A 16,042-nucleotide genomic window follows, 5' to 3' on the forward strand; every position below is an offset into this window, starting at 1 on the left:
GGCTTTTTTCTTCTCAGGGACTAGATGAGCAGAGTAAAATAGCCTTTTACTTGCTGCTCCTCTGCTATAAAAAATGATATTATAATAAGCTGAAGTCCACCAGGAATAGTGAAGAGACCAGAATAATTTGCTCCCCCCACCTCTACCTTGGCTGATAGTTTTACTTATTCTGCTTTTTTTCCCACTCATTTCCATCCCGAGTGTTTCTCCCTTCTTTTTTTCTTTTTTCTAGACATCTTGCTCCCCAGCGTGTGACCTTCCAAAGCACTGTGTGTCCTTATTTATAGCCCTTAATTTAACAGGCTGTACCTGTGCTGCCCTGGTCCAGTACATACCAACCAATGCTGCTTCGTGTTCAAAGCTGACCAGGGTACAGAGAGCTGATGGGGAAGGTACAGACGTATAAAACTTCTCAGGCACGTAAAACTCCCACGGGGTAAAAGGCTGTGCTTAGCATCATTTTGTGCAATCTCCCTTTTGACCGTGAACAGCATCTGAATGCATTGTTATCCAGCATCAGTGATGATAAAGCAAAGCTTTTCTCACACCCATTTACACCTCCCTGTGCCTCCTAGTACTTGCCTCATCACACCTGGTTTGTCAGGGGATGTTCACATGGGTCTCCTGATCCCCTGCCCTAAAGCGTGGGCAGGGATGTCTGAGGGTATGTGATGGGGACAGCTCTTATGAGTCTGCTTCAGGGTTGGAGGAATGGCTGCAGTGGGAAGTCGTGGCAGATTGTGCCGCTGGACCTGGTTTCTCAGAGCATAGGAGGTCCCATGAGCTTCACAAGGTGTGTCTGGTGTGGGAGAGGGCAAGATTTGCATTGCTGACCTGCAACCATGCAAAAGCCAAGCCTCAGGGCTTGGCAGCTCTGTGAGTCTTGGTGTGGTAGGACTTCACACCCAATCCAGTTTGACGGTCCTGTTATTTCTCCATCCTGGTTGTGGGCTTCTGCTAATCCCTTTGCACTACAGCTCACAGGGTAGGTCAGTTAAGCTGACTTTTTTGATGGAAACCTAACCCAACAAAGAAATTAAAGGTTTTTTCGTTGTCTTGGTGACCTGATGTGTCATTGTGCCTTCAGGACTGATAAGATTCATGCAAGGGAAGAGGGAGAGCCCTGAGCAAAGGGTCTTAGTGAGGTGGGAGCAGACCCTCACCCCGTTTTGGTGCCAAACTCTTATTATCCCTAATTAGGCATGGCATGAATGCCCTGAGTCTGGCAAGCGTGATAATGAAGACAAATCAAGGGTTAATCACTTAAATTCCCTTGCACAGGCCAGCCTAGGGGGAAACTGAGAGTCTGTTGATTTGAGCCAGAGGCCAGGTTTGTTCCTGGGAATGAGGTAGCTCTCAGGCAGCAAACAGGTTTATATTACAGCCTCGCACACAGACACTTTTCACACGCTTACCACTTTCAGATCTCTTTTTCTACAGCAGGTCTTTGACCCAAGTCCAAGATACTGATAGGAAATTAGAAGCGGCTCCTTTCCGTCATTTTTTAGTTTGGACAGCCTGGGGAACAGACGTGCCTTTTGAGGGGGTGTCTCTACAGACCGAACGAGAAGTTTCGTGTTGCACTGGGGAGGAGTTGAAGGATGGGTTGGATCGATGACGCTTTTAGGGTAGGAAAATCAAATCCCTCTGCAGCTGCTGGGAGGCAGCAACGGGGAGGGAGAGATAGCAGTGGGGTCATGGCAAAGGGGATGCTCCAAATTGCTGTCATGCTTTCAGCATCCAATGCCATAAACGCCAACTGAGTGGTACCCAGGGCTCAAATAATGAGGGCCTTTTCCACCCCGAGGATTTTACACATGCTGAAGACACAAGACAAAAGAGTTTGTGGGGGCTCTGACTTGTAGCTGAAAAGTCAGAGCCTTACAATAAATTACAATTCAGAAAAGTCAGCCTTACAATAAAAATACTATCTTTGCAAGGGGTTACCAAATCCAGTAGCGCAGTGTGGAGCTGCATCAGGCTCTGTTGGGCTGCTGGTTTTGGTCACCCCTAGCAATCTCCATCTCAATGGACAGGAAAAAAGCTCAGAAGGGAGGTATTTAAAGTCATTAGGTGTTTTCTTTTATTGATTTCAGCAGGCTGGAGCTGGAGGCGAGGGAAATTCATCGATATGCCCTCAGCTCTGCAGAGCATCCATGCAAGAGCTGGCTCAGGACCTGACTCTCTGACAGGGCAGCCCTCTGCTTTCCCCTCCATACAATCTATTTTTCAACAGAAGAAGGAAAATTGTTGCTGCTCCAGGCATGAGAGCCGTTGGCTTCAACCTGATATAGTATCTGTGTGTGCTCCTGCTCACCGTAAAACTCTCATTAACATAAATAGGAGCAGGAACAAGACCGCAACATGACTAATTCTCCACCCCCAGACTGTCTGTGTGTATATTATCAACTCCTCGTTCTGCTCATGTGCCTGCGCACAATTGTGGGATAAATCTTGCTCTCTGTTGGTGTTTATTTTAAATTGAATCTTCTTACTGGAAAGGTTCGAGAGGCATAATTATGGTCTGGATTTCAGAGTTACACACATCTTTGTGGGAGCAAATAGCAGGGAAAAGAATGGCTGAGTAACTCGTATTGCTGCAGTTTAGTGCACCCAGCTAGAAAGCTGCATACATCCTGGCTGGTCTTGCTGGGCATGTTACCAGGCAGGCAAAAAAGTATTTTGTTTTGTGTTCAATGTGCAGGCAAGAGCTCAGCCATAGATGAGCATACGACCTTGAGAAAGTCTCTTATCTGATCCTACCATCAAATGAATGCAGAAGCTGCCTGAGCTTAACTCTTGTGGGGTTGTTAGAGTCCTCTGTCCCACCAGGTCCCACGGAGGCAGGTTTGGTAGGGCCAGCTTTGGCTGTGAGCACAGCTTCTCCAAGTCCACAGCCCATGGCAGGAGGAGCTAGGTGTTTTCCCCGGACTCTGTGCTGGTCCTCCACCAGGGTGTTCTCAAGGGGACCACTGGGACCATTCCCAGTAGGCAGACTGGATGTGTCCAGTGATGGAAACCACAAGTCCAAGCCTCCCTGAGCGCAGGCATCTGAACTCAAGCCCTGCACAGTTACTCTCACACTTGGCTGGGGACTATGCTCCTGCCCTGAGCCTGCTGGACAGGAGAGAGCTGAATCTTATGGCTGCAGACCGGCATCTTTAGCAAACTTAGACCTAAACACAAATCTGTAAAACTGGGGAAAAAAGAAAAAAAAAGAAAAACAACCAAAAAAAAAAAAACACCCACACTTTTCCCAGCTCTCCTTTTGGCTGAAACTCTTGGGAGAAGTTTGGGTTGTCTTACTTCATCTGGTCCTGTTTTGCCCAAGCAGAAACATGCGGGTTTGCCAGCCAGGAAATCAGCAAAACAGCGTGCATAGACACTCCGACCCCCAGCAACAGCCATTGCTGTCTCCGGAGGACGTTTAGTTGTGTGATACAGCTCCAGAGGGCTGTGGGAATGTGTCCTGGCCTCCTTGCCAACCCTTTCGTGGCCCCTTGAGTTTAAAACTGGAGATGTAGGTAACCAGAGCTTCCCTAAAAGCCAGAGCCTGTCTGTTCCTGCCCCAAAAGCAGTCAGATAGCTGAGGTAAGGTAACACTCCCCAGGAGCACCTTGGCACCATGCCTCTCTCAAAGCTCTCGCTCCCTCCACTGCAGCAGGAGCCATCTCTCCCTTCTCGCTCCCTTTTTCTTCTCAAACTGGAAACCAACCATCTGCTTTTTCTTCCAGGTGTTCATCCAGGGCCAGCGTGGTGCATGAGCAGGAGCCATCACCACCACAGCTGTCTTCCAAGGGGCTGCGTTTGGCACGCCGCAGGAGCTGGTCCAGCCCTGAGGGTTTCCCACCTCCATCCCTGGCCCTTTGCAACACACCCCTATGCCATTTGACTCCCGAAGAGGATGTCTCTACCCAAAATCCAAATAGAAGAGGCGCTGGACAGCACGGATGTTGGCTCTGGAGGTGCTGCTCCTCCTGATGACCACCTGAGGAGCCTCAAGGCATTGACAGAGAAGCTGAGACTGGAGACCAGACGCCCGTCCTACTTGGAGTGGAAGGCGAAGCTGGAGGAGCAAGCATGGAAGAGCCCCCAGCCGGCGGGAGAGGACGAGGAGGAGGCAACCGAGGCCAAGAAGGCCACAGGGGAGGCTGTCTCCTTGAGGAAGGTGCAGCTACATCTCAATGGGAGCCCTGCCCGGGAAAAGGTGACTCTTACCTCAGGGAGAATAGGTGGCTTTGAGAGCATTGACGAAGCTTTAACGTGGCTCAGGAAGGAACTGGTAAGTGGTTTCCTGTCCCTGTTAGATAGCACACTTTTTCAAGAGGGGAAAAAAAAAAAGAATGAGGAAACAAGTGACTCCTTGTTCCTACCTGCCTTCGGCCTCCGGTGAAAAGGCAACAATCAATCATTGCGCTTTCTGTGGCTGGCGGGAGCAGGAGCAGCCCAGGGAAGGGAAAAGACTGATGCCAGAGCATCCATAACCTCAGAGAAGGAGCTGGGCCAGTCTCAGCGTCCCTGCTGGGATCCAGCAGGCTGGGGAAATATGGTCACTTGCACTGGTTAGGACTTAGCAGTTTGCCCCCTCCCCTGCTTCTCTAATTATATCTCAACACTCAGACGAATACAGCAGGTACGAGTACACCATGAACACGAGGGCACTGCTGGTGTAATAGCACTTCTCTGATGGGCATCAGGAATGGATGCTTCATCAGGGCTGTAGGAAGCGTGGCTAGATCCTTCCCCTGGATCTGCCCTTGCAGCTTGTGACTGTCAGTGGTTTAGGAACTCCCGCAGTGGGAGGTTATATGCTGACCATTGCATTTAACATGCATTAGCAGATTTAACCTCCGAGTGTTTGCTTAATTCTCCCTTTTTCTTTTTTTTTTTAACTCACGACTCTCTATAAGGTCTTGTGGTAACCTGCTTCCCCCAACTCATTTCTGCATGGTGAGACCAAGTGCTTCCTCTTGTTTCAAACTGTTGTGGAAACCCTTTGTTCTGACCATGTAATAGCTAATGAATAATATTCCTTTTTCTGCTGTATGCATGATGCCAGAACCTTATCGCAGACCCCTCCTCATCCAGCTCTTACAGGTTCATTGTCTGTTGGCTCCTGCTGGTCCACATTTCTGTCACCCTCCCATCCCAATCTTGGGCCCTATCTTACACATACATTTATTTCTGGTAGTTATGAACTGGTAGTTTCACAGAGAGGAAGACAAGACAAAAATGCTACATCTATGTTAGGGAAATACACAGAGTCAGGGCATAGGTGCTGGAAGCTCATCTTTTACACATTGTGTTGCTATCATGGTCTTTGGCACAAATTTGGCCTGGGCCAACTAGTGCAAGCAAGCAGGTCCCAACCCAGCTCAGGAGTCAGCACAGCCTAGGGATAATTCCCAGGAGGAAGCGTGGATGCAGCACGTCTTTTCCAGAGGCCACAGGTGGTCAATAGGATGGACATGGCCAGATCCGGGCAGCTGTTTTCAGGGCTGGAGAATGGGCCCCAGTGCTCTTCACAAGTGTAGGAGCAAGCAGACACCAAGACCACACTTCCCAGTGATCCTTCCCTTCTCCTCATTGGAATGAAAAATCTTTACTATTTGGCCCACATGACTGGAAACAACTCATGTCACGTGGCTTTGTTTCTGTTGGCTAATTGGAAGTCTGCCTGTGAGTCCCACCAGCATTTGCAACTGTATTGACAGCAAAAATATTTGCAACAGGGTCCCAGGGAGCTGGGACATCACTTGCAGTTCAGATGCACATGTGAAAATGTTCCTGTGCAAATGCTTTGCTTCTGATGAGCACTGAAAGTCTTGGAGAAAAACTTCTCAAGCACAACAACGAATAATAGCTTTTAAAAATTCTCAGTGACTTTTCCTCCACAGATCTTTTATTTGTCAACTTTTTGTTGCTGTTGCTGTATTTGCCCAGCTAGATTGATCTCTAGAGAAGTTATTTACAGAGGTGGTTCTGGATGTCACAGTTTTGGTGGTTGAGATGTTTCTCAGGACTATGGCTTTCACAAGGCAAGTGCAGTGCTTTCAGGAATCAAGGACTATTACAAAAGTGTTTTGAGCTGATCTCCTGAAATCACTTAGTGCTGTGGAGAATCTCAGCTCCTGATCCGAGACCTGAATCTGGGTCTGTGCTTGCATCTGTGATGCAATCTTAAATTCACAGCGCACTTGATGTAAACCCCAAATCTCAAGATGCCCAAAGACAGTAAGAAGCAGATTTTCCTTCTCAGAGGCCTGGATTTTAAAAGATTTGGTTTGTTCTTTCAGTTTCTGCCCATGATGGAAGTATAAATTGTCTCAGAGTCTGCTTCTACCCTTTAGACTTGGGTGTGGCGTATAAACCACCATCTGATGAAAACTGAAAGTTTAAATTAAAGACGAAAAAGGGCAAAGCAAACCCTTAACTTTTCCTCACTTTCCATTTTCCTGCCTCTTAATTATACCAGTCTTTGCTGGATCTGGATGTGACTCATGTAATTTAGAACAATTTCCCCAAACGAGAGAGCATGTGTTTGACTGACCACATAGCTAAATAGCTATGTTGGAGGCACTATTGTTGGGTAAGAGCTGCCAGCAAACAGTGAGAACACAGCGAGGCCATCACATCACAGGATGCTGGAACAAAAAGATGCATTTCACATTACATTTCAAGGGTGAAACCCAGTTTCTTTTCAAATAAAGGAACAAGCTCCCACACATCCCAACACGGCCAGGATTTTTCCTTGTTTATCCCCATGTTGTGATAGTAAAGGAAACGGGAAGGCTTCAGAGCAGGATACGGTTATGTCTAAGTTTATATATTTATTTAAGGCAGGAGCGAAGGCCAGAAAAGGCAGCATCCCTCAGACAGCACCCTGCTTGGGGCAGCCAGGCAGGGGGCCAGCACCCAACACCTTGGGTAAGGTCACCTTAAGTCGGTAATCAACCCTTCTGGTCTAGTTTAACGTAGGAGACCATAGACGTGGGACCACCACGCAACCCAGCCTTGCCCCAAGCAAGTGTTGAGTATCCCAGGCAGCTTTCTGAAAATGATCCAGAAATGATCTAGTAGTCATAACAGGTGGAATCTGTCTCTGCCACGCTGTCCTCTGCTGTCCTTCTCCCCCACTCTACACAGTCCTTCATGAGAAGTTAATTTAGAGTATGTAGGATTCATCTATCCAGTGAAAGGGCAAAAGCCGGTGTATGTGGAGATTTCTATCCAGGAAAGAAGTACACCAGCCCGTGTCCTTACTGAATGACATGAAATGATGCAGGGCATACAGCTCCATTACCCACACTGTGCAACCCTCATCACAGCTTCCAGTGTGTTTGGGCTGGGTTATTTCAATAGCATGGCCCCAGCATGGTCTTGGCTTGTACCAGCTAGCACCCTGCCAGACAGTTAGAGCTTCAGGATTTTGCACATGCTGGGGACTGTCCCCAACAGGCAATTTGTACAGGACCACCCAATTTTGGAATTAACTCTGTCCCAGCCAAAACAGTAGAAGCAGCAAAGTGAATTTAGTAGTATGCGTATGCCCAAACTTCCCCTTGGCCATGGTGCTACAGAACGGGCCATGGGCATGGGTTAGTTGCTTGGTCAAGTGATAGTCCAGGAGTGCCAAGCTTTAAAATTAAAGTTACCTGTAAAATCTGAAGCATTACTTCCAGTTCACACAAAAGGGGTCATCCAATGCTGCAGGGAATTTGCCTCCGTGTCTCCAGAGTCTGCTCTGGTTTAGGTTCAGCCAGGTTCAGGCTCCTCATGTTCAGAAGGACAAACCCAAGGTCTTACTGTGCATCTGCTGTTCTTGGTCTTTCACCCCACATGACCTGTTCCAGGACCTGATTCTGCACATCAAGTCCTGGCCCTAGTTTATAGGACTGACATATGCCCACTGAGCTCCAGCCAGCCGCGTCAGCTGGGACCTGCTGAGAATCTGGCCCTGAGTAGGTGATTTATTCAGACATGCAAGCTCCTGCTCTTGTGTTTGCGCTGAGAGGCTCTGTGTAGATGTACGAGCAAATTGCAGCACTCAGCGTGTGCTGAACAGCCCCAGGGCTGGAACACTTCCCTCCCCAACTCCTCCTGCCTCTTCTTTGCCCTCGTGTTTGCCTTTGCGCTGTCAAGTGTGGCTGCTCTTCATCAATGCTGAAAGTAAAGCCATCAACAGCCTGGGCATGGTGACAGACCCAAGGATCAGAGTGGTCAGACTGTATTTTCCTCTTTGTTTTTGTAATTTGTCAGGTTTTGCAAGTTCTAAAATTAAGCCCTCTAAGTCCTCTTCCTCCTAAATGTGGTTAAAGAACAAAACTCTGCTATGAACTGGGACATCTTAGGGCAGTGCTGACTTTGTCCCAGTAGGAAAATAAGCTTTCCGTCTCAAATTCACCAACGTTTGGCACTGAAATCTGAGGTGTGTGAGCCAGAATGCAGGAAAGACTCTTGAAAAGGGACACAAATGTCTGACTCTCTCTCCTGGGAAACAGTAAAAAACCTATGTCGTGTTGGTCAGACATTTATTACTAAATATTAACTGCTGTTATCTCCATTTGGGATACTGATATTGGCTGAGCAACTACTTAAGGGAATTTAAACAATGATGTGGCACCAAAACAGTGTTGACATGAGCCTCATTGCAGATTGCTCTGTGGTTGTTCAGAGGTGCAGAGGAGAAGGAATCTAGAGCATGGATATGGTGATGGAGACTGGCCTGCATTGGGAGTCCTCTGCTACATAGCAGGTCCAGGAAGGATTTTTCTGTATTTTTATTTAAAGCAGTGAAAGGACGTGGGCACAGGCACCAGAGCAGGGTCATCTCTACTGTTAAATTGCCAGAATAGGGACACAGTTTAGGAGTTATCACACAACAGGACTGTCCCCACGGGACATCTACCCAATTTTGGAAGGAGAGGGAGTTTCATGGGGTGGATGTAGATTCATGCGTGTAGCAGAGATGTAACTGCAGCTCTGAGAAATTATGTGCTCTTCTCCTGTATAAGCCCATGTGCAAGCCCACTAAGATGCCCCTCTGTTCACTTCACTCAGATGCTAAGCTGCCAGGCTTTTCCTCTGGCAGTGGGCTTTCTCCTAGGTACAGCATTACCAATCCTGGAAGCATTTTAGCACCCCTTAATTTAACAAAAAACAGAGGTAACTACCTCCCCCAGGAACGGTAATATGATTAATTCTGAGGGGTTCAACACAGACTGAACTCAATACTGAGAAGCATGAGATTTGGGACCCACATCAGGCTCTGCATGTGTCAGCTGTCAAAGGTAGCCTGGACTTTGGTGGTGTGTAACTCCCAGGAGGAGATTAGATACCTTCTTTGGGGCTGTGGGTTGCGCCACAAGGGCGTGAGCATCTAAAATTAGCCATGGCAGAGTGGCATCTGAGCACCTTTGAAGATGAAGCCTCAAACCAGAACACAGACTTAACTGGCTTCTCTGAAATGTTTGGCAAGGGTCTAATAACTGGCCTGTGCTTCTCCGTGCTTGAATCCAAGTGACTGCACTCAGTTAGGAAAGCACCAGTTTAGATTTACGTTCCTTTTGATCTTTTGGAAATAAAAAGGACTAGCCCCATGGGAGCAGCCACTTCTCCACAGACCATCACCCTGAGCTTTATGGACCACAGACTGGGATGCTGTCCATGGGGCACTTCTTTTTTGGGAAGAGGTCCCAAGGAGCTCCACACCTCCATGCCATGCGGTGTTCTCTGCCAATACATCCCCTCATAGCAATACAGGGAGATGGACCACTGGCAATGGGAACATTATTGGCCTTCCTCTCTGTGACCATATGGTTAATGCAAACTTGAAGACAAGTCTAGGCTACAGCCTGAGCTACTTCTACCTACTTGGGCTAAGCCACCTAGACTGGACAGCAGGCAAGGATGCATCCAAAACTTTCTCTTCCTCCCCCATATTAAACATCCCTGGGAGACTCTGAAGCTCAATCCAAAGAGAAAATCCTTTTTGGGTTCATAAGACTCTGGGCCTCTGTGATCCAGCTTTGTGATTCAGCCTAGGAGCTGCAGTAGCTCCTCTGCCAGGAACGACCTGGGTTTGGTTCCCCCTCCCACCCAGGGAAGTTCAAACCAGCAGCTTGTACATCCCAACAGCGTGCTCCAGCCACGCAGCTGAAAGGCAGCTCTTTGCCTGTTGGAGCTGGGTGTGCAGAAAGAGGCAGATGGTGTTAAAAAGTGGCTTGTGTGAGCAAGACATACCTGAGGCTGTTCCTGCATTTAGCATGTGAGACTCGAAGAAAGCAAAATGCACAGCTTCTGCTGGGTGCTCCCCGTGGGTTTCTCCCAGACATTGCACAGAGTGTGTGGGATCATGCTGTCGTCCCACGCAGATGAACTGGTGCATCGAGTTAACACTGTGGTCGCCAGCCCTGTGGGTGAACTGTGTAAACCGAAAACCCGTGGCTTCCTACGATATGGCCCCTGTAATCCCATTATTTCTTTCCAGGAAGCTTTGTAGAGCTTTGCTGGCCTGACAGTGCTCCTTTTAAAAAAAGATCATTAATCATTTCTAGAGATGGTTTGATCCTAAGCGTGGGACGGATTGAATGCTTCTAGTACTTGTGAGGAACTTCTGGGAAAGAGAAGGAGAATGAGGATTTCTGGGTTCAGATCCAAATTCTGCTAATATTCTGAGTGGTTTTGAACAAAACAAGGTTTGACAGGACAAATCCACAGAGGGAGGACAGGGTGTTTGCATCTCAAGCCAAGCCTTGGCGATGAGCAGGAGGAATGAGGGAGGCCAGGCCCTGCAGAGCAGCCCACCCTTCCTGCCCACGGTGGGGCCCTTAGTGCTCTGCACCCCACCCAGCCATCACCCCATGGACCTGTCTCCATGGGACCTATCACCATGCAAGGCACTCCTGAGTCCTCAAGAAGCCAAGGAGGTCTCCCAAGGGGTGCAAGCAGTGACAGCCCTCATCCCCTGTGCCATCTCCTTATTGTGCACGTCATTCTTTAGTCAACCATTGCCAGGCTTTGTTCCTCACCCATCTACCTTTCTTTTCCGGAGGGCAGAAGAGGGCTTTATCCCCCTGGGAAAGCCTTGGCTGATGGTGCATATCTGACAGGGCGCCCTTGCTTCCCTGTTCAGCCCCAGAGCACAACCAGGCAGGGCTGTGCCTAAGATGGTGTCACAGCCTAGGTGATCAATGTAGATGGGTGGTGGGTTTGCCCCATGCCACGTTGATCCCACCCTAGGGGCCATGTGGCTGTAGAAGAGGCTGGTTCGGCAAAAGTTGGGGTCAGCAGGTCTGATGAGGGTAAGGAAGGGTGGCTGGAGATGGAGCACCTGAAGGATGTGCCCTGGAGGGCTTTGTCTTCCAGCTTGCATGAAATCAAGACAGCTTCCTCAAAAGTCAGGGAAAGCAAGAACCAGTCAAAAAGTGGAAAGCTGACGTGCAAGGGGAAAATAGCAATCTCCGACTCACATCCCTCTCCACAATGGCCTCATAATTAATTTTTAAACCCTTTTTCGTGGTTTGTTTGTTTTTTTTTTTTTAATCCCACGTTCTTCAAAGCATTTAATGAAAGCATTTGTTGACACATCTTATATAGCTTGATAAACTGACAAGAAAGAACGACAAAGGGTCAGTTCAATAATGCCCACGATCACCTTCCTGATAAAATATCAAGTTGCAGTGTTCATTGTGAAACAGGGAAAAATATCAACAAAATGAATTTTTTTTCATTGCCACTGAAGAAAAACCTGCCAAATGGCATTACTGTGCTGGGGACACAGGCTACGAGGTCTGCAAGGAAACAGTGGGTTTTTTGAAGAAGGCAAATGGCCACAACCCTGCCAGATTTCATGAGAGAGAGATTCACTCTGAGATTTGTACAGAGGTGACTTAATCCTCTCCAGGCAACCGAGCTGGAGTCCAATTGCTAGCTGAAAGCACCAGGCAAGTTCGTCCACGGTGCCTCCGTGGTGCAGGAGTGAGAAAAGGTTTGCTTGGCTTGGATTAACTTTCATTATACTCATGTCAGCTCTCAGCTTAGGCTCTGAGCACAGCATTGCAAAGGGCTTCCCGACAGCCACAGAAAACAGCTGGAGCAGAGCCAGGCTTCCCTCCAAGCCCTTCAGCCTCCTAAGGTGGCTGCTTCACCTTGCTGTGAGACTGGCAATACTGCAAGGGGCAATCCCGACGTCTTCGGAGGCATTGCCTGGAGGAGGAGGGATTGTGCCACAAGCTAGAGCAACCCCGAGGCTGCTCTGGTTGACAGCCTTGTTGCAGCAGCCCATGCATCAGGCATCAGAAAAGTCTCATGCAGAAATACCAGGGCCACCTGTGGAGCCTCTCGAGGAGAATTTTCCCTCCTCCCTTCCCTTCTGCAGCTTCATGTATGAGCCACCAGATCAGGAATAAATTTACCCCCCTCCCCCAGAGCTACATCTGTACTTGTAAACTAAACAGCTCATTTTCAGGCCTGGAGGTAAACAGGTATGGTCTGGCCACATCCATGCTGTTAAAATCCAGGCGAGGTGGCTGTATCCCAAATGCCTACTGAGGATGAATCCCACTGTGTTAACTCCTGAAGAGTGCCTGTGGGGAATTGCTTGGGACTGTGAGAGCTGGCCTCATTTCAAAGGATGCCAGGACCTTGCTTGCAATCAAGTGGAGAGACTTTTTTGCAATGCACTCTTTAATGTATTGCTATAGATGTAGTCTGGGTCTGTTTCTGAGCTCGTTCAAACCACGGGGAGCCAAGAAACCAGTGACACAAATCAAAGGAGAGAGGTAAAGGATGGATTTGGGGTCAGGACAGCTCCACAGTGCAGCTGGAGATGAGCTCAAGGCATCGTCTCATGCACTGAGAAGTTGGTGAGGAGAGCACATACCCAGGGAGACATGGGGAGGCAAAAAAAACCCAAACAAACAAAAGAAAATCAGGAGCCTTGTACCAAAGGGTTCCTTCCAGTGCCACTTCATGTCCTGCGATGGAGGCAACACCAGGGAAAGAGGCAGGACATTGCATCAGGGCAGATGTAGGACTGCTTTTCCAGCCTGTTTTGCTCTTTCCTTGTCTCCAGTAGTTACAGAGAGATTTAAGCCACAAGGTTTGCTAAGAGCTGTTCGGCTTCTCTCCCACCACTTTCTTTTCATTGTGGCTTGTGGTTTGTTACTTTTCTGTGAGGAGGGATGTGGGGTGAGATGTGGGGTTCTCTTCCTGGCATCTGCTGTTCTAGCTCTGTCTGCTTCTGTTCCCCAGACAAAGGCTGATTCTTGCACCAAGTATTCACCTCCTTCCTTCACCATCCCCGATATCCTGTGGCAATATATTTTCTGCTTAATTATAAGTTGGAATTAAAAAAAAAAAAAAAAGCTCTTTTCTTTCATCACATCTGAATCTTCCACCTTCTGAAGTTAGGTGTCAGGGGAGGAAAAAACCCTCCAAAACACTTAGCTCATTAGCCTGTGGGATGGTTGTTCTGTCTCCTGTGGGAAAACATGGAGGTCCCATCCAAGAGCCACTTCAAACCAGTGAGATAAGCCACAGGGGATGTGGAGGGCCATGTTCCCAGCTGTTGTGAATCAGCTCTGATTCATGTAGGCTGGAAACCCTGGCTGAGAATTTGGGGATTCATTCTCTGGGGTTCTTTTAATTAGTCCTTTCCACCTCTAATTGCTACTTCTCACTGTGGCTACTCCCTCATGAACAAAATTAATTTGGGCTTTGCTCAAGATTGAGATGGAGGCTATGAAACCTGCACTGATGGATACCTAAGCCAATAGCCTTGGCATGGCTGGCTTTAATTCCAGTTTCCTGGTGCTCTTGAAAACTTGAGCAGGCACAGACTTCCTGAACGCTAAAAATTCACCATCCTGAGCTGGTATTTGACTGGGATGCATTGCTAGCTTGGAAGACCCTCGCGTCCCTCCCAGTTCTTTGCAATGGAGTAACATCTCTAGATGAGTTACCTTTCCAATGACTTGGTGCAGCCTCTGGCAGTGAGCAGCATGATGAGGAAATTTGCTGTGCCCTTGCCAATACCCTCTTCCCTCTCCACCCTCCGTCTTGTGTTTCAGGCAGAAATGCGCCTGCAGGACCAGCAACTGGCGAGGCAACTCATGCGCCTTCGCAGCGACATCAACAAGCTGAAGATTGAGCAGACCTGCCACCTGCACCAGCGCATGCTCAACGACGCCACGTACGAGCTGGAGGAGAGGGATGAGCTCTCTGACCTCTTCTGCGACTTCCCCCTTGTGAGCTCCTTCAGCCTCTCCACGCCACTAAAGCTCATTGGGGTCACCAAGATGAACATCAACTCCCGCCGGTTCTCGCTGTGCTGAAGGGGGGAAGAAGAGGGAAGGATGGGGGAGAAAGAGAGAGAGGACTGGGCAGTGCCAGGGCTCTCTCCGCCTGACAGCTAGGCAAAAAGAGGCCAAAGAGGGGCAGAGGGAACAGGAGCAAACAGGGAACCCACAGCTCGTCTTGGTGGCAGGGCAGAGCGGCAGAGAAGCAGAGCTGGGCACAGAGATGGCATGGACATGCTTATTGAGAAGACACAACCTGCATGGAGGAAGCGGGGAGAGCATCTGAACCCAACAAGTGCACTTGGCCTGCTCCTTTACAAAGACCCTTCTCCTTCTCTTCCCCCCACAGTAACTAAGAGAAGGCAGCTCCAACGTGGCTGTTTGTACTCAGAAGTCAAAGGGGGATGTGTCAAAGATCAACCACAAAGCAAAGCAAAATCCCTTTTCCCGTCTCCTTTACCTCCTCCCAGGCTAGAGCTGTCTCTTCAGAGTCACTGTCCTCCCTGGCTGTCTCCTTGGGCATCAATCGTCAGCCTCTGCTGGCCCAAGCACAGGATCTATGGGGCCATCTCAGATAGGAAGCTGATTTCCAGTGGAAAGGAGCCCTCCCAGCAGGTGAGGGACTGTGGGTTAAATGGCATCCAGCTCCAAGAAATGGTGAGAAGATGTGTTTGTTGACTTGCTCTGTTGAGTCCAGTGTACTCTAGCCTAATTTTGCCTGTGGTATAGATTATGGACAGATCATGGACACATTTATATAGAGACTCCAGCCAGCCAGAAGTCGCCTGCGTGCCCTAGAAGTTATACCCAGAGCAATACGTATTCCTGATCTTGTTGTCAGCAGTGGCCACAAGACACCGTGTGGTTACCCCTGCAAGCAGTAAGGCAAGGGAGGTAACTTACACCCAAGACATCTCATATCAAAGAAATCACACCCAGGCTGACATTCCCCCAACAGCAGCACCAGCAAATCCTGGATTCTCTGTAGCAGCACACATCCATCAGAGAAAGGAACTTCAAGAGGAGAAAAGGCACTTTTGTGTAACGAACATAAAGTGTGACTATAAAATTAAAGGGAGAAGTATTGCTGCGATGGGCTTTGGACTTGCAGCAAACACATGGGATTCCCTCCCTGCTTGGCAGTATGTAAGATGGATGCTATGTTTTCTTGCCTTTCAGTGCACACATCTACACACCTGCCTGTACATGGCATGGAGGGCAGACACACCCATGGTGTAGCCCAGCAAGGGCAGGGACTCAAGAGGTCTAGCCATGGCAATCTTGGGACACCTGGCACCCAAGGCAGTCTTTCTAGAGGGAGCGTGGGTGCCTCTAGGCTCTCCCTCCTGTGCCAACACCTCTCCTGACCGTGTCAGAGTGGTGCAATTTCTCAACCCATTGCCCCAGCCCAACTCTGCTCTCCGCCACGTGCCCAAGCGGAGAGCTCTGCGTCTGAGTGAACGTGGCTGTGTCCATGCAGCACCAGCCCAAGCCCTGAGGACGAGCGGGAGATGCAAGCCAGCGCTGAGCTGAAAGCTGTGTGGCTGTGTTGACGTGCCTGTACCTGACTGTGTCTTTAATCTGTGTGTGTGCATACGTTGTGTGTGTGCATGTGAGCCCGCAGGATGCCTCTCTCAGGAGGCTGAGTGGTGGACCCACGTCTTTGTTCCCAAATGTGACGTCAACCAGAAGCTGATGAGACTCTGCTGTGCCTGGGAAGATGCAATGAGGCTTCAAGACTT

At 48.9% G+C, this 16,042-nt stretch overlaps 1 protein-coding gene across 1 annotated transcript; it reads left to right on the plus strand.

Moving 5' to 3' along the window:
- Positions 1-3,760: 3,760 nt before the first annotated feature.
- On the plus strand, positions 3,761-14,336 carry FAM167A (family with sequence similarity 167 member A; the record flags this gene model as incomplete). Its single annotated transcript, XM_082307319.1, is given in 3 exon segments — positions 3,761-3,889; positions 3,893-4,282; positions 14,073-14,336. Coding segments are annotated over 3 exon segments (783 nt in total).
- Between the last annotated feature and the right edge of the window lie 1,706 nt (positions 14,337-16,042).

The sequence above is a fragment of the Platalea leucorodia genome (genome assembly GCF_965183815.1).
Source record: "Platalea leucorodia genome assembly, chromosome: 3".
Classification (NCBI taxonomy): Eukaryota; Metazoa; Chordata; class Aves; order Pelecaniformes; family Threskiornithidae; genus Platalea; species Platalea leucorodia.